The sequence below is a fragment of the Muscardinus avellanarius genome (genome assembly GCF_963383645.1).
Source record: "Muscardinus avellanarius genome assembly, chromosome: 10".
Classification (NCBI taxonomy): Eukaryota; Metazoa; Chordata; class Mammalia; order Rodentia; family Gliridae; genus Muscardinus; species Muscardinus avellanarius.
Genome location: NC_137796.1, coordinates 88,224,625 through 88,237,141, shown reverse-complemented (window position 1 = coordinate 88,237,141; position 12,517 = coordinate 88,224,625). Strand labels below are relative to the sequence as shown.

General features: G+C 43.5%; 1 protein-coding gene across 3 annotated transcripts in view; it reads left to right on the top strand.

Moving 5' to 3' along the window:
• Window positions 1–5,497: 5,497 nt before the first annotated feature.
• VKORC1L1 (vitamin K epoxide reductase complex subunit 1 like 1) overlaps window positions 5,498–12,517 on the top strand; it is a gene marked incomplete at both ends in the record, with an annotated part of 56,228 nt that continues 49,208 nt past the window's right edge. For 2 of the 3 annotated variants that reach the window (XM_080702573.1, XM_080702574.1), the window contains one exon: window positions 5,498–5,691. In XM_080702573.1, coding sequence (XP_080558699.1) covers window positions 5,498–5,691 — 194 coding nt within the window. The remainder of the gene's footprint in view (window positions 5,692–12,517) is intronic. The other variant, XM_080702575.1, reaches the window with a different exon arrangement.

Below are 12,517 nucleotides of genomic sequence, written 5' to 3'. Positions count from 1 at the left end.
AAGAATTTTTAAATCTATGTTTATTTTGTTTGCTTGTTTATTTATTTTTGTGGTACTGGGCATTGAAGCTAGCGGCACCCTGTTCTGAGCTATACCCTCAGCCCTTTTTATTGTTTAGTCTGAGTCAGGGTCTCACTAAGTTGCTGAGAATCTTGCTAAATTATTAAATTGTTGCGGCTGGCTTCAAACCTGTCATCTTTCTGTTTTAGTTTCCCAATTACTGGAATTACTGGTATGCACCACTATGACTGGCTGGTATGTATGTATGTATGTATGTATGTATGTATGTATTTATTTATTTATTTATTTGTATTGAGGATTGAACTTTGTGCACTCTACCTCTGAGCTATAACCCCAGCCCTGTTTTATTTTATTTTTGTTTTAATTTTGAAACAGTCTCACTAAGTTGCAGCATCACTATAAATTGCTAAAGCTGGCCTGGAAACTGTAATTCTCCTGTCTCAGCCTCTTGAATACTGGAATTTCTGGGGTGTGTCACCAAGCGTAGCTTACATCTATGTTTATGAGAAATATTAGCCTATCGTAGTTTTTTGTTTTTTTTTTTCGGTACTGAGGATGGAACCTAGGGGCATTGTAATACCTCTGAGCTACACCCCTAGCCATATTTTTTTTTAAATATTTTTATTTTTTGAAACAGGGTCTCACTGAGTAGCAAAGGGCCTCACTAAGTAGCTGAGGCTATCTACAAACCACAATCCTCTGATGTCCACCTCCCGAATGCTCGGATTACAAACGTGCATCACCATGCCCGGCTAGCCTATAGTTTTCTTTCATGATGTGTTCTTATCTGATTTTGGTACCACGGTGATAGTGATGTCTGTGATATCTCATTTTTCAGAAATTCTTTTTTTTCTTCGTATTTCCTAAGACTTGCTTTGTAGCCTAAAATATCATCTATTTTGGAGATAGTTCCACAAACAGCTGAGAAGAAAGTGAACTTGGCTGTTGTTGGATAAAACATTCTGTAAACGCATGTTAAGTAAATTTGATTTATAGTATATTTTAAGTCTAAAAAAATCTTTGCCAATTTTATGTCTAGATAACCTATTTACTGCTGAGAGATGTATTGAAATCATCCACCATTAGTGTATTGAGCTGAATCTCAGCTTTTATGTTGAGTAGTGTCTGTTTTACGTAATTAGGTGCACCAACATTTTGGGCAGAAATATTTACTAATATTATATCTTCTTTTTAGATTGCTCCCTTTACCACTTTGAAGTGATCTTCTTTGTCTCTTTCGATTAGCTTTGGCTTGAAGTCTGTTCTGTGAGGTTTGAGAATGGCTACTCTTACTTGTTTTCAGGCTCCACTGGGGTGGAATATCATTTCCCATCCTTTTACTTTCCGCTGTGTCTTTGTCTGGGCGATGTGCCTCTTGCAGGAAACATATACTTGGGTTTTATTGATCCAGTATGGCAGTCTGTGTTTTTTAGTTGGTGAGTTGACATCATTTATATTCACTTTTATTATAGAGAGCTGTTTAATAATTTATGCCATTTTGATTAATACCTAATGTTAAATTTGCTCCTAATACTCATTTGCTCAACTATTCCTCTAATAATATTTATCCTATCCTGAGTTCTGCTGTTTAAAAAAAAATCCGTACATTGTATTTCAGGGTGTATCCATGTTGGAGCATATATCAGTATTTTATTCCTTTTTGTGGCTGAATGATACTTCATTGTAATAACCAGATCACAATTTTGTCTATCCATTCTGGAATGGATCTGGAACATCTCACGAAGGCTCATATGTTGAAGGCTTGTTTCCCAATAGTGACATTATTGGGAGCTGGTAGAAACTTTAGAATATAGAGCCTAGTTGGTAGAAGCAGGTTACTGGCATTTTTGTGCTTAAGGATATATCTGTTCCCCAGGCCCCCCCACCTCTCTCTCTTTCTCTCTTTCTGTCTTTCTCTCTCTCTCTCTCCCGCTCTCTCGCTCTCGCTCTCGCTCTCGCTCTCTCTCGCTCTCTCTCGCTCTCGCTCTCTCTCACTCTCTCACTCTCTCGCTCTCTCTCGCTCTCTCTCGCTCTCGCTCTCTCTCACTCTCTCACTCTCTCGCTCTCTCTCGCTCTCTCTCGCTCTCTCTCGCTCTCGCTCTCGCTCTCTCTCGCTCTCTCTCGCTCTCGCTCTCTCTCACTCTCTCTCGCTCGCTCTCGCTCGCTCTCGCTCGCTCTCGCTCTCCTTTCTGACCACCATGGATGAGCAGTTTTTGATTCACTACGTGACTCCCAACATGATGATCTGCCTCACCACATCCCAGAGCGATGGGCCCAATTGGCTACAGGCTGAAACCTCTATGAGGTCATCAGCCAAAAATAAATAAATAAATAAATAAATAAATAAATAAATAAATAAAGTTTCCTCCTTTAAGTTGTCTTTCTTGGGTAGTTTGTCAGAGCCACAGAAAAACTCTATGTTCAACATTTTAAGAAACTCAAATTATTTCTCAAGGGGCTTCATCATTTTACAGAACCAGTGGCAATGTATGAAGTTTCTATTTACATACAAATTTTGACATTAACATTCTTGGATCTGTACAGAGGGACCTTCCAGAAATGTGCCCACCAGCCACAGAAAGGCTGTGGCTTTACCTGTTTGGGAGTAGAGGAACTTTTTCCGTACCATGACAAGAGTTCTTCCCTGGGAGCCTTCAACAGTGACAGCCTCCCCCAGCTCCTCCCGGAACACGAGCTCTGTGAGGCAAGGGCTTGTGGATTTAACCCCTACTACTGTGCCTGGCATCTAGTAGGTACTCAATGAATATTTATAAAATAAATGAATGAATTTACCTCCTGCTTTTTTCCTTTGTCTGTTTTTTGCAGAGCTGAAGTCAATTCAGAGTCTCATGCATGCTAGACAAGTGTTCTAGCACTGATCGATTCCCCAGCCATAGCCTCCTGCTTTATCTCTCCAGTTACCCCTTCCTGCTTCTGAGAATATTCCTTTCTTATTCTTTAGGAGGACTGGTTATTTGCAGAATCTAGCCCATGGGTCTGCAAGGGCTGAGATCCCAGTATTCTTTATTTCTAAGGACATGGGTTGGTCAATCTGTCAGAATTCTTCACTAGTATTTTTTTTTACCTTGGAATTAAGATATTTATCAAAAAGCAAAATTTCAACAATTTGCTTTCATATCCAGTTGGCCTGGGTTATCTTCCGCTGCAACAAAATATATAAGATAATCATTTTATTTATTATTAATTAATTAATATATTTTTTGTGGGCCTGGGGATGGAACCCAGGGGCATTTGACCTCTGAGCTACACCCCCTGCCCTATTTTTTATTCTTTATTTTGAAACCGGGTCTCACTGAGTTGCAGAGGGCCTCACTAAGAAGCTGAGGCTGTCCGCGAACTGCGATCCTCCTGTCTCAGCCTCCCGAATGCTGGGATTATAAGCCTGCGCCACCACACTGGCAAGATAATCAATTTAAAGAAGGAAAGGTTTGCTTCAGAGACTGGTTTGGGAGGTTTCGGTCCTCAGTCAGTTGACTCCATTTCTTCTGGCCTGAGGCAAGGCAGTGAGCCCTTGGTGAGCAACGCTGTTCCCTCCAGAGCAGTGCTAAGCAAGAAGAGAAATGGGAGCCCCTGAGGTCCGTCCAAAGATTTCTTTCAAATGCATGCCACCAGTGACCTGGCTCACTAAAACACACTATTTTTATTTTTATTTTTATTTTTGGTACTGAGAATTGAGCCCAGGGGCAATATTTTGAAATTGAGCCTAGAGGCGTTCTACTTCTAAGCTACCACCCCAGTCCTCTATCTTATTTTTTTTTTTTTATTTTGAAACAGGGTCTCACTAGGTTGCCAAGGGTCTAGCTAAGTCGCTGAGGCTGGCTTTGAACCTGCTATTCTCTTGTCTCAGTTTTCCAAGTGTTGGGATTTCAGGTGTGTGGTACTGTGCCTGTCTTAAAGCTTAAATGCCACCTCTTTTTTTTTTTTTGTGTGTGTGTGTGTGGTGCTGGGGATGGAACCCAGGGACATTCTACCTCTGAGCAACACCCCCAGACCTATTTTTTATTCTTTGTTTTGAAACAGTCTCACTGAGTTGCAAAGGGCTTCACTAAGTAGCCGAGGCTGTCCGCAAACCATGATCCTCCTGTCTCAGCCTCTCAAATGCTGGGATCACAAGCGTGCGCCACCATGCCAGGCTAAAATTCCACCTCTTAAAGGTTTCACCACCTCTCCATAACGTCACAGGTAGGTAACCAAGCCTTTAATTTTGGGGCCTTTTTGTTTGGTTGTTTGGGGGCTTGTGAATTGAACCCAGAGGCATTCTACCTTTGAGCCATATCTCCTGCCCTATTTTATATTTTTATTTGGAAACAGGGTCTCACTAGATTGCTGAGGGCCTCACTAAATTGCTGAGGCTGGCTTTGAACCTGTGATCCTCCAGTCTCAGCCTCCCAAGTACTGGAATTACAAGCATGCGCCACCATTCCTAGCTTTTTATGGGTCGTTAAGTTGCAAATTTTGGGGTAATTTATTACCCCAACAATAAATAACAAAAGGATATTACTCAAAATCACTAAGCAAAACCCCTTTTCAGTTAAGAACGGCAACCAGGGAGAAGCTAGCCGTCCCTGAGCATGCTTCTTCCTGAAGACGGTGAAATTCACTTACACGTGTTTTCCATTTAGTATGGCCGCCAGAAATCTCAGAACCAAAGTTATGGCTCAATTTTAATTAATTGTGCAATTAAAGCAAACCCGATGGCCTGACTAATCTGTGATCTTACTCCTGGTCTTTCATTTCATTCTGACTCGTCTTTTTCTTTGTCCTGATTTTTGTTTTAGTTCATATTTCTGTTTATCTCTACCCCATGAATTTATGTGACGCCACCTCAAAATCAACTGTGGGAAGGTATCACCAACAGCTTTAAAAAGTTTTTTTCTTTTTAATTTAAAATTATTCTTTGCACGTATAGGAGAGAAAAAAAAAACCCACTTTTGCACGTGTTGAACACAAGGTGACTGTGGGTGGTGCCAGGGGAAGATCATGTCATTGAAGCATGGTTCCGGAGCTCGGGCAGGGGCCAGGGTTAATCTGGATTGGGTCAGAAACATCAAGCGACAGAGACAAAAAAGGCAAAAGGGACGGCAACTGATTGCCGCTAAGGCCCTGCCGCGCCACCCACCTCGCCCCGCCCTCCCGGCCCCGCCCTCCCGGCCCCGCCCACCGCCCGGCCCCGCCCCCTCCGCCCGGCGGTTGCGCGCTCCGCCCCTCCCGCGCCGCGCGCCCGCGCGCGCCCTCCCCGCCGGGCCGGGCTCCCTCCTTCGGGGCGGTTGGGCCGCGCGCCTGTGGGGGCGGGGCCGGGGAGGCGGCCGAGCCAATGGGGCACGGCGGCGGCGGCGGCGGCGGCGGCGGAGGCGGTGGCGGCGGCGGCGGCGGCGGCGGCGGCGGCTGGGTCGGGCCCCGACGGGCGGCGGCGGCGGTGGCGGCGGCGGAGGGCGGCGGCGGCGGCGGGGGGAAGATGGCGGCGCCCGTCCTGCTGAGAGTGTCGGTGCCGCGGTGGGAGCGGGTGGCCCGGTACGCAGTGTGCGCCGCCGGGATCCTGCTCTCCATCTACGCCTACCACGTGGAGCGGGAGAAGGAGCGGGACCCCGAGCACCGGGCCCTCTGCGACCTGGGGCCCTGGGTGAGGTGCTCCGCCGCCCTCGCCTCCAGGTAGCCGGCCGGGCGCGGGCGGGGCGGAGCGGGGCCTGGCGGCGGCGGGCGGGCCGCGGCACCGACGGCGGCGGCGGGCGGGGGCGGCGGGGCCGGGGGGGGCGGCCAGGCCGCGGGCGCGGCGGATGAGCTGGCAGGGCGCAGCGCGGCGGGCGGGCGGGCCGGGCGGCCGGGGGCGGCCGGCTTGACAGGTTCGCGGGGCTGCCGTGGGCGCGGGCGCGGGCCGCCGCGCGGGGGTCGCCGTGCCCCGGGCGCTAGGACAGGTGTTTCCGCGGTCCGGCCTCTTTGTACTCCGTCGCGCCCCGGAGCATTTGCAGACTTCTTGAGACAGTGACATTTGCGGGCCAGTGCGAATTGGACCCTACTTTGGAAGAAGACACCGGCACTTAACATATCTGATTTCTTGGACCTCCCTCGTTTATCTCAGTGTGTCCAGGGCGGGGAAATGGCCAGAGTTTGGGTCTAGCTCAAGCTTAATTCGAGTAAAAAGTATGGTATGTGTAGTGATGGTGTTTTAGGCAGTAGGCTGACTACACGTTGTTGGTTTGTAGAATGGGAGACCCACAAAAGATTAAAAAGTACGCTTTGCTAGACCGGTTTGTTTCATTCATAATTTTATTTATTTTTTTAAAAAATGTAATTGATTTGCCTGTTACATTTTGTTTTGATGCGAAAATGTAATTGATTTCTCTGTTACATTTTATTTCAGTGCAATAAGTTTTCCTAGATAAAGCTATTTTGAATAAAAGGGGTATTTGCAATTTTAAAGGGACTGCTTTTTTGTGTGTGCGCGGGGGGGGGGTCGGTCATAAAACAGCACAAGTAAAAAGAATGATTTAAAAATTGAAAGTTTATATTTTTAATAGAGAATATCTCTAATATTTTGATGTTTGTAGACAGTAGTCACATTTCAGCAGTTTCTTCCCCTCCTGTTGATTGGAAAATTGCTAGGTAGACAGAAATGTATAGTTCGCTAGTTAATTTTGACCAAACCACATATTGATGATTACACGAACAACTGAGAGTTGAAGATTGTCTTGTTTCTGTTCACAAACTGCAAGCTTCTGGTCTTTGCCACTTAGCCTTTTTCGTGGATCAGGTAGTCTGTTTCATTTGTTCTTAAACCAAATTCCTGTAGCTGTTTAGTGGGAAAATAGTTACCATATGCACTATACTTTAAAAAAAATTGACAGTGGAGCTATCCATTTACAGTGCAGAATACATCAGTATGTCAAAAAGCTCACATTTGTTAATGATTATTTTGAACCAAATTAAGTCTTTTCCCCCTACCTGTGGTACTGTGGATTGAATCCAGAAACATTATATTTCCAAGCTATACGTCCCCCTTCCTTCCTTCCTTCTGTTTTCCTTCCTTCCTTTATTTATTTTGTGTATTGGGGATGGAACCCAGGGGTATTCTACCTCTGAGCTACATCCCCAGCCCTATTTTTTATTCTTTATTTTGAAACAGTGTCTCACTGAGTTGTAAAGGGCCTCAGTAAGTAGTAGCTGAGGCTGTCCAGGAACTGAGATCCTTCTGTCTCAGCCTCCTAAATGCTGGGATTACAAGCATGCACCACTACACCTGGCATTTTGTTGTTGTCTTAAAACAGGGTCTCACTAGGTTGCTGGGAGTCTCACTGCTTTCCTGAAGCTGGTTTTGAACCTGCAATCCTCCTGTCTCAGCCTCCCAAGTACTAGGATTCCAGGAGTTCACTATGCCCAGCTCTACGTTAAATTTTATTAGACTCTCAGATACTGTTTGAGATCCACTGTGTATATCTTATACAGAAAATTTTTATGTTATTTTCACTCTTAGAAAAGACTTTTAAACTTAAAAGTATTAATACACCCAAGTTAACTGAATGACTAAATACATAATGAAAAGTCAGTGCAGCAGCATATATCAAATGTTTAAAAAACAAGAAAAGAAACCAACTTGATATTAGATTAATGTAAAATTAGCCAGGCATGGTGGTACATGCCAGTAATTCCAGTACTTGGGAGGCTAAGACAGAAGGATCACAGGTTTGAGGTCAGCCTTAGCGATTTAGCAAGACCTTCTTCTGCAACTTAATGAGACCCTGTCTCAAATAAAATAAATAAATAAAAAGGGTTAGGAATATGACTTAGAGGTAGTGTGTCCCTGGATTCAATCCCCAGTGTGTGTTTGGGGAAAGGATACTATGAAATTTAGACCAACTTTAGATTTTTTTTAGAAACTTTAGTTAATAAAAATTTAGTAGACCTTTTTCAGGGCGTGGTAATGCACACCTGTAATCCCAGTACTTGGGAGCTTAGATAGGAAGATTACAGGTTTGAAGCCAGTCTTAGCAACTTAGTGAGACTCTGTTTCAAAATAAAAAATAAATAGGGCTGGGGTATAACTCAGAGGTAGAATGCCCCTGGGTTCAAACTCCAGTACGAAAGAAAGTATGTTATTGTGTGTTTAAGTTCTTAAATTGGATTTTCTTTAAAAAGTAGTGTTTTTGAGCCAGGTAATAAGTATAGACTCTATTCTCATAGCTTAGATACTGCAAGAGCCAAGTTTTCATGCTCTTTTTTCTTTCTTTTTTTTTTATTTGTGCTATGTTACTAGGGATTGAATCTAGAGGGGTTCTACCTTCGATCTACACCCCAGCCCGATTTTCTTTCTTTTCTTTCTTTTCTTTTCTCTTTTTTTTGGGGGGGGGGGTGGGGGAACTGGGGTTGAGCCCAGGGGCATTCTACCTCAAAGCTGCATCTCCAGCCCTATATTTTTTATTCTTTATTTTGAGACAGGGTCTCACTAAGTTGCAGAGGGTCTCAGTAAGTAGCTGAGGCTGGCTACAAACCTGCAATTTTCCTGTCTCAGCCTCCCAAGTATTGGGATTACAAATGTGCGCCATCATGCCTAGCTTTTTTTCTTTTCTTTTCTTCTTTCTTTCTTCCTTCCTTCCTTCCTTTCTTTCTTTCTTTCTTCCCTTTTTCCTTCTCTCTCTTTTTTTCTTTCTTTCTTGTACTGGGGATGGAACCCAGAGGCATTTTACCTCCGAGCTACACCCCCAGCCTGATTTTTTTTTTTTTTTTTTTTTTTGGTGGTACTGGGGTTCCTGGAAGCCCTTCTACCTCCGGTCTACACTCCCAGACCTATTTTTTATATATATTTTTTGAAACAGGGTCTCTTACGACAGCACAGCGCGGTGGCTTCGAACCTGTGTGATCCTCCTGTCTCCGCCTCCCAAGCGCGGGGATTACAAGCGTGCGCCACCACGCCTGATTTTTTTTTTTTTTTCTTTATTTTGAAACAGGTTTCACTGAGTGGCAAAGGGCCTCAGTTAGTAGCTGAGGCTGTCCGTGAACTGCGATCCTCCTGACTCAACCTTCCAAATGCTGGGATTACAAGCATGTACCACCACGACTGGCTCTCTTTTTTTTTTTTTGATGATGCACAATAAATGACATTAAATAACATTGAAAAATATATTAAAAGTATTAGATATTAAAGTATTTATTAATATACAAATATATTAAAAGTATTTAGAAGTATGTTAGACTAAAAATAACTGGATCTTTATATGGTTTTATTAATTTTTGTGTCTCTAGGGATTGAACCCAGAGGCATTCTACCTCTGAGATACATCCCAGACCTGTTTTATTTTTTATTTTGAAACGGGGTCTCATTTGCGGAGGGCCTCACAAAGTTGCTAAGGCTGGCTTTGAACCTGTGATCCTCCTCTCTCAGCCTTCCCAGTTAGTACTGGCATTACAAGCCTGCACCACCATGCCCAGCTTCATATATATATATATATATATATATTTTTTTTTTTTTTTTTTTTTTTCTTTCTTTTTTTTGGTACTGGGAATTGAACCCAGAAACATTCTACCTTTAACCTTTGCATCAGCCTGATTTTATGTATTTATTTGGAAACAGTGTCTCACAAGGTTTCCCGGAGCCTTGCTACTTTGCTGAGGCTATCCTTGAACCTGTGGTCCTTCTGTCTCAGCCTCCCAAGTACTGGGATACTGGGATTATAAGCATGCGTCATCACGCCTGGCTTTAGAGTTTTTTTTTTTTTTTTTTTTTTTTTTGGTACAGGGATGAAACCTAGGGGCATTGCATTCTACCTCTAAGCTACATCCCCAGCCCTATATTTTATTATTTTTATTTTGAAACAGAGTTTCACTGAGTTGCAAAGGGTATCACTAAGTAGCTGAAGCTGTCTTTGAACCTGGATCCTCCTGCCTCAGCCTCCCAAATGTATGTTGGGATTACAAGTGTGTGCTACTATGCCTGATTTTTGTTGTTGTTGTTGTTGTTGTTGGTGGTGGTGGTGGTGGTGTGTGTGTGTGTGTGTGTGTGTGTGTGTGTGTGTTACTGGGGATGAAACCCAGGGGCTTTCTACCCCTGGGCTATACTCCCAGACCTATTTTATATTTTATTTGGAAACAGGGTCTCACTAAGTTGCTGAGAACCTCACTAAGTATCTGAGGCTGGATTTGAACCTGCGCAATTCTCCTGTTTTAGCCTCTCAAGCGCTGGGATTAGAAGGGTGCGCCATCACACCCAGCCTTTTTTTTTTTTTTTAATAATTTAAAATGAGAATTTAGTATGTTGTAACTGAAGCTAGTATTGAATTATGTAGCCATGTACATAAATTATTTTAAATTTACGCTTGCCAAAGGATAGGTAAGAAATCAGAAATGCTAATAAGAATAAATAATTTACTTACCATGTATACAGTATACCCCTTTTCAAGAAATTTATTGAAGCTGGATGTGATGTGGTCCATGTCTGTGGTCCCAGCTACTTGTGAGGCCAAGGCAGAGGATCCAAGTTGGAGGCCAGCCTGGGCAGGCTAGCAAGGCCCTGCTGCAAAATAAAAATAAAATGGGCTGGGCATGTAGCTCAGTGGTAGGAACTTGCCTAGCATGCATGAGGGCCCTAGGTTAGATCCTAAGCACTGTGCAAAAAGAAAAAAGAAATTTATTCAGTTTACTTAGCCTGTTTTGCAGAAGTGTGTGTGTGTGTGTGTGTGTGTGTGTGTGTGTGTATGTATGTATGTATGTGTGTTCCAGTGGACATTTAGAAAAATAAAGCAGCCTAAGTCTGATTTATAGATTGATTTTGGGGGGAAGTAGGTAGAATAAGCATCATTAAATGTTTCTCTTTTGACAAAATTAAAAAGCTTTTCCATGTAAGCAGATTATTGGGCACCTCAAGTTAATTTGAATATTGACTGGCATGTAGCAATAGTGTTTAGAGAAGTGACTATGCTAGGGAAAAGAAAGTTTTAGCCCAGGTTTGAGTGAGTAGAATTAAAGGTAAAGGTTGAGAAAAGTTAACAAGTTAACAAATGAAAAAAGATCCTGGGGAAATTCCTCCGTGTGTGTGTGTGTGTGTGTGTGTGTGTGTGTGTGTGTGTGTGTGTGAGTGATGCTGGAGATTGAACCCCAGGGCCTTGTATTCTGAGCTACATCCCCATCCCATTTCATTTTATTTTTTATTTGGAAACAGGGTTTCACCAAGTTGCTGAGAGGCTCAATATACTGCTGGAGCTAGCTTGGAACCTGCAGTCCTCTCGTCGCAATTTCCCAAGTTCTGAGAGAACTGGCATGCACCACCATGCCGGTTGAAAGTTGTTTAAGAACCAACATTAACTCATGATTTTCGATTGCTTAAGTTCACTGTATTCTCATTTCTCAATTCTTTAATTTTCTAGTTCGAATAGCATAAGGTAAAGATTAATGACACAATCTTGGGGAGGGGATGTCTGTGAGTAAAGACATCTAATATTTTGGGAGGCATAAATGCATAAGAGAATAGTTCCAGATTTTTGGATTTCAAAAGAAGTATTTTACCCCCAAAACTGGTAGCTGCAACAGAATTGGAATTTAAAAAATTCTTTTGCTGGGCGTGGTGGCACACGCTTGTAATCCCAGTGCTTGGGAGGCGGAGACAGGAGGATTGAGTTTAAAAGCCCAGCTTTCAGAGTACTAGTTTAGAACCCCTTAACCAGCCCATATTTTAAATTAAATTCTTATGTAGAGTAATACATTGGCTGCTTCACATTTGTGGGTAGTACTGGGGATTGAACACAGGGATGTTGTACCTCTGAGCTACACCTCCAGCCCATTCATTCATTCATTCAGGTACTGGGGATTAAACCCAGAGGCATTCTACCTCCAGGTTATATCCCCAGCCTGGTTTTATTTCTTATTTGAAAACAAAGTCTCACTAGGTTGCTGAGAGCCTCACTATCTCACTATATTGCCAGGGCTAGCTTTGAACCTGTGATTCTCCTGTCTCAGCCTCCCAAGTACTGGGATTTCATGGGTACACCACTGTGCCCAGCATATGTCTTGCTTTTTTTTTTTTTTTTTTTGGTGGCACTGGGGGTAGAACCCAGGGGCTTTTCTACCTCTGGGCTATACGCCCAGACCTATTTTATACTTTATTTAGAAACAGGGTCTCACTAAGTTGCTGAGAGCTGCACTAAGCAGCCGAGGCTGGCTTCGAACCTGTGTGATCCTCCTGTCTCAGCCTCCCAAGTGCTGGGATTACAACTGTGCACCACCATGCCTGGCCTATATTTCTTGGTTTTTGAAACAGGGTTTTGTTGGTTACTGAGGTTCTTGCTACTTACTTAGGCTGTCTTCGAACTGTGATCCTCCAGCCTTAGCCACTTCAGTACTCAAATTATAGGCATGCACCACCACATCTGGCTGGTACTTCAGATTTGAAAGATACGGCATATACACAGTGTTTTCACAGAGTCTCCTTTATACCCCTTTCCCCAGATACTTTTTTCCATTCTTAGGCAGCCTTGAAACTTTCTAAAGCCAT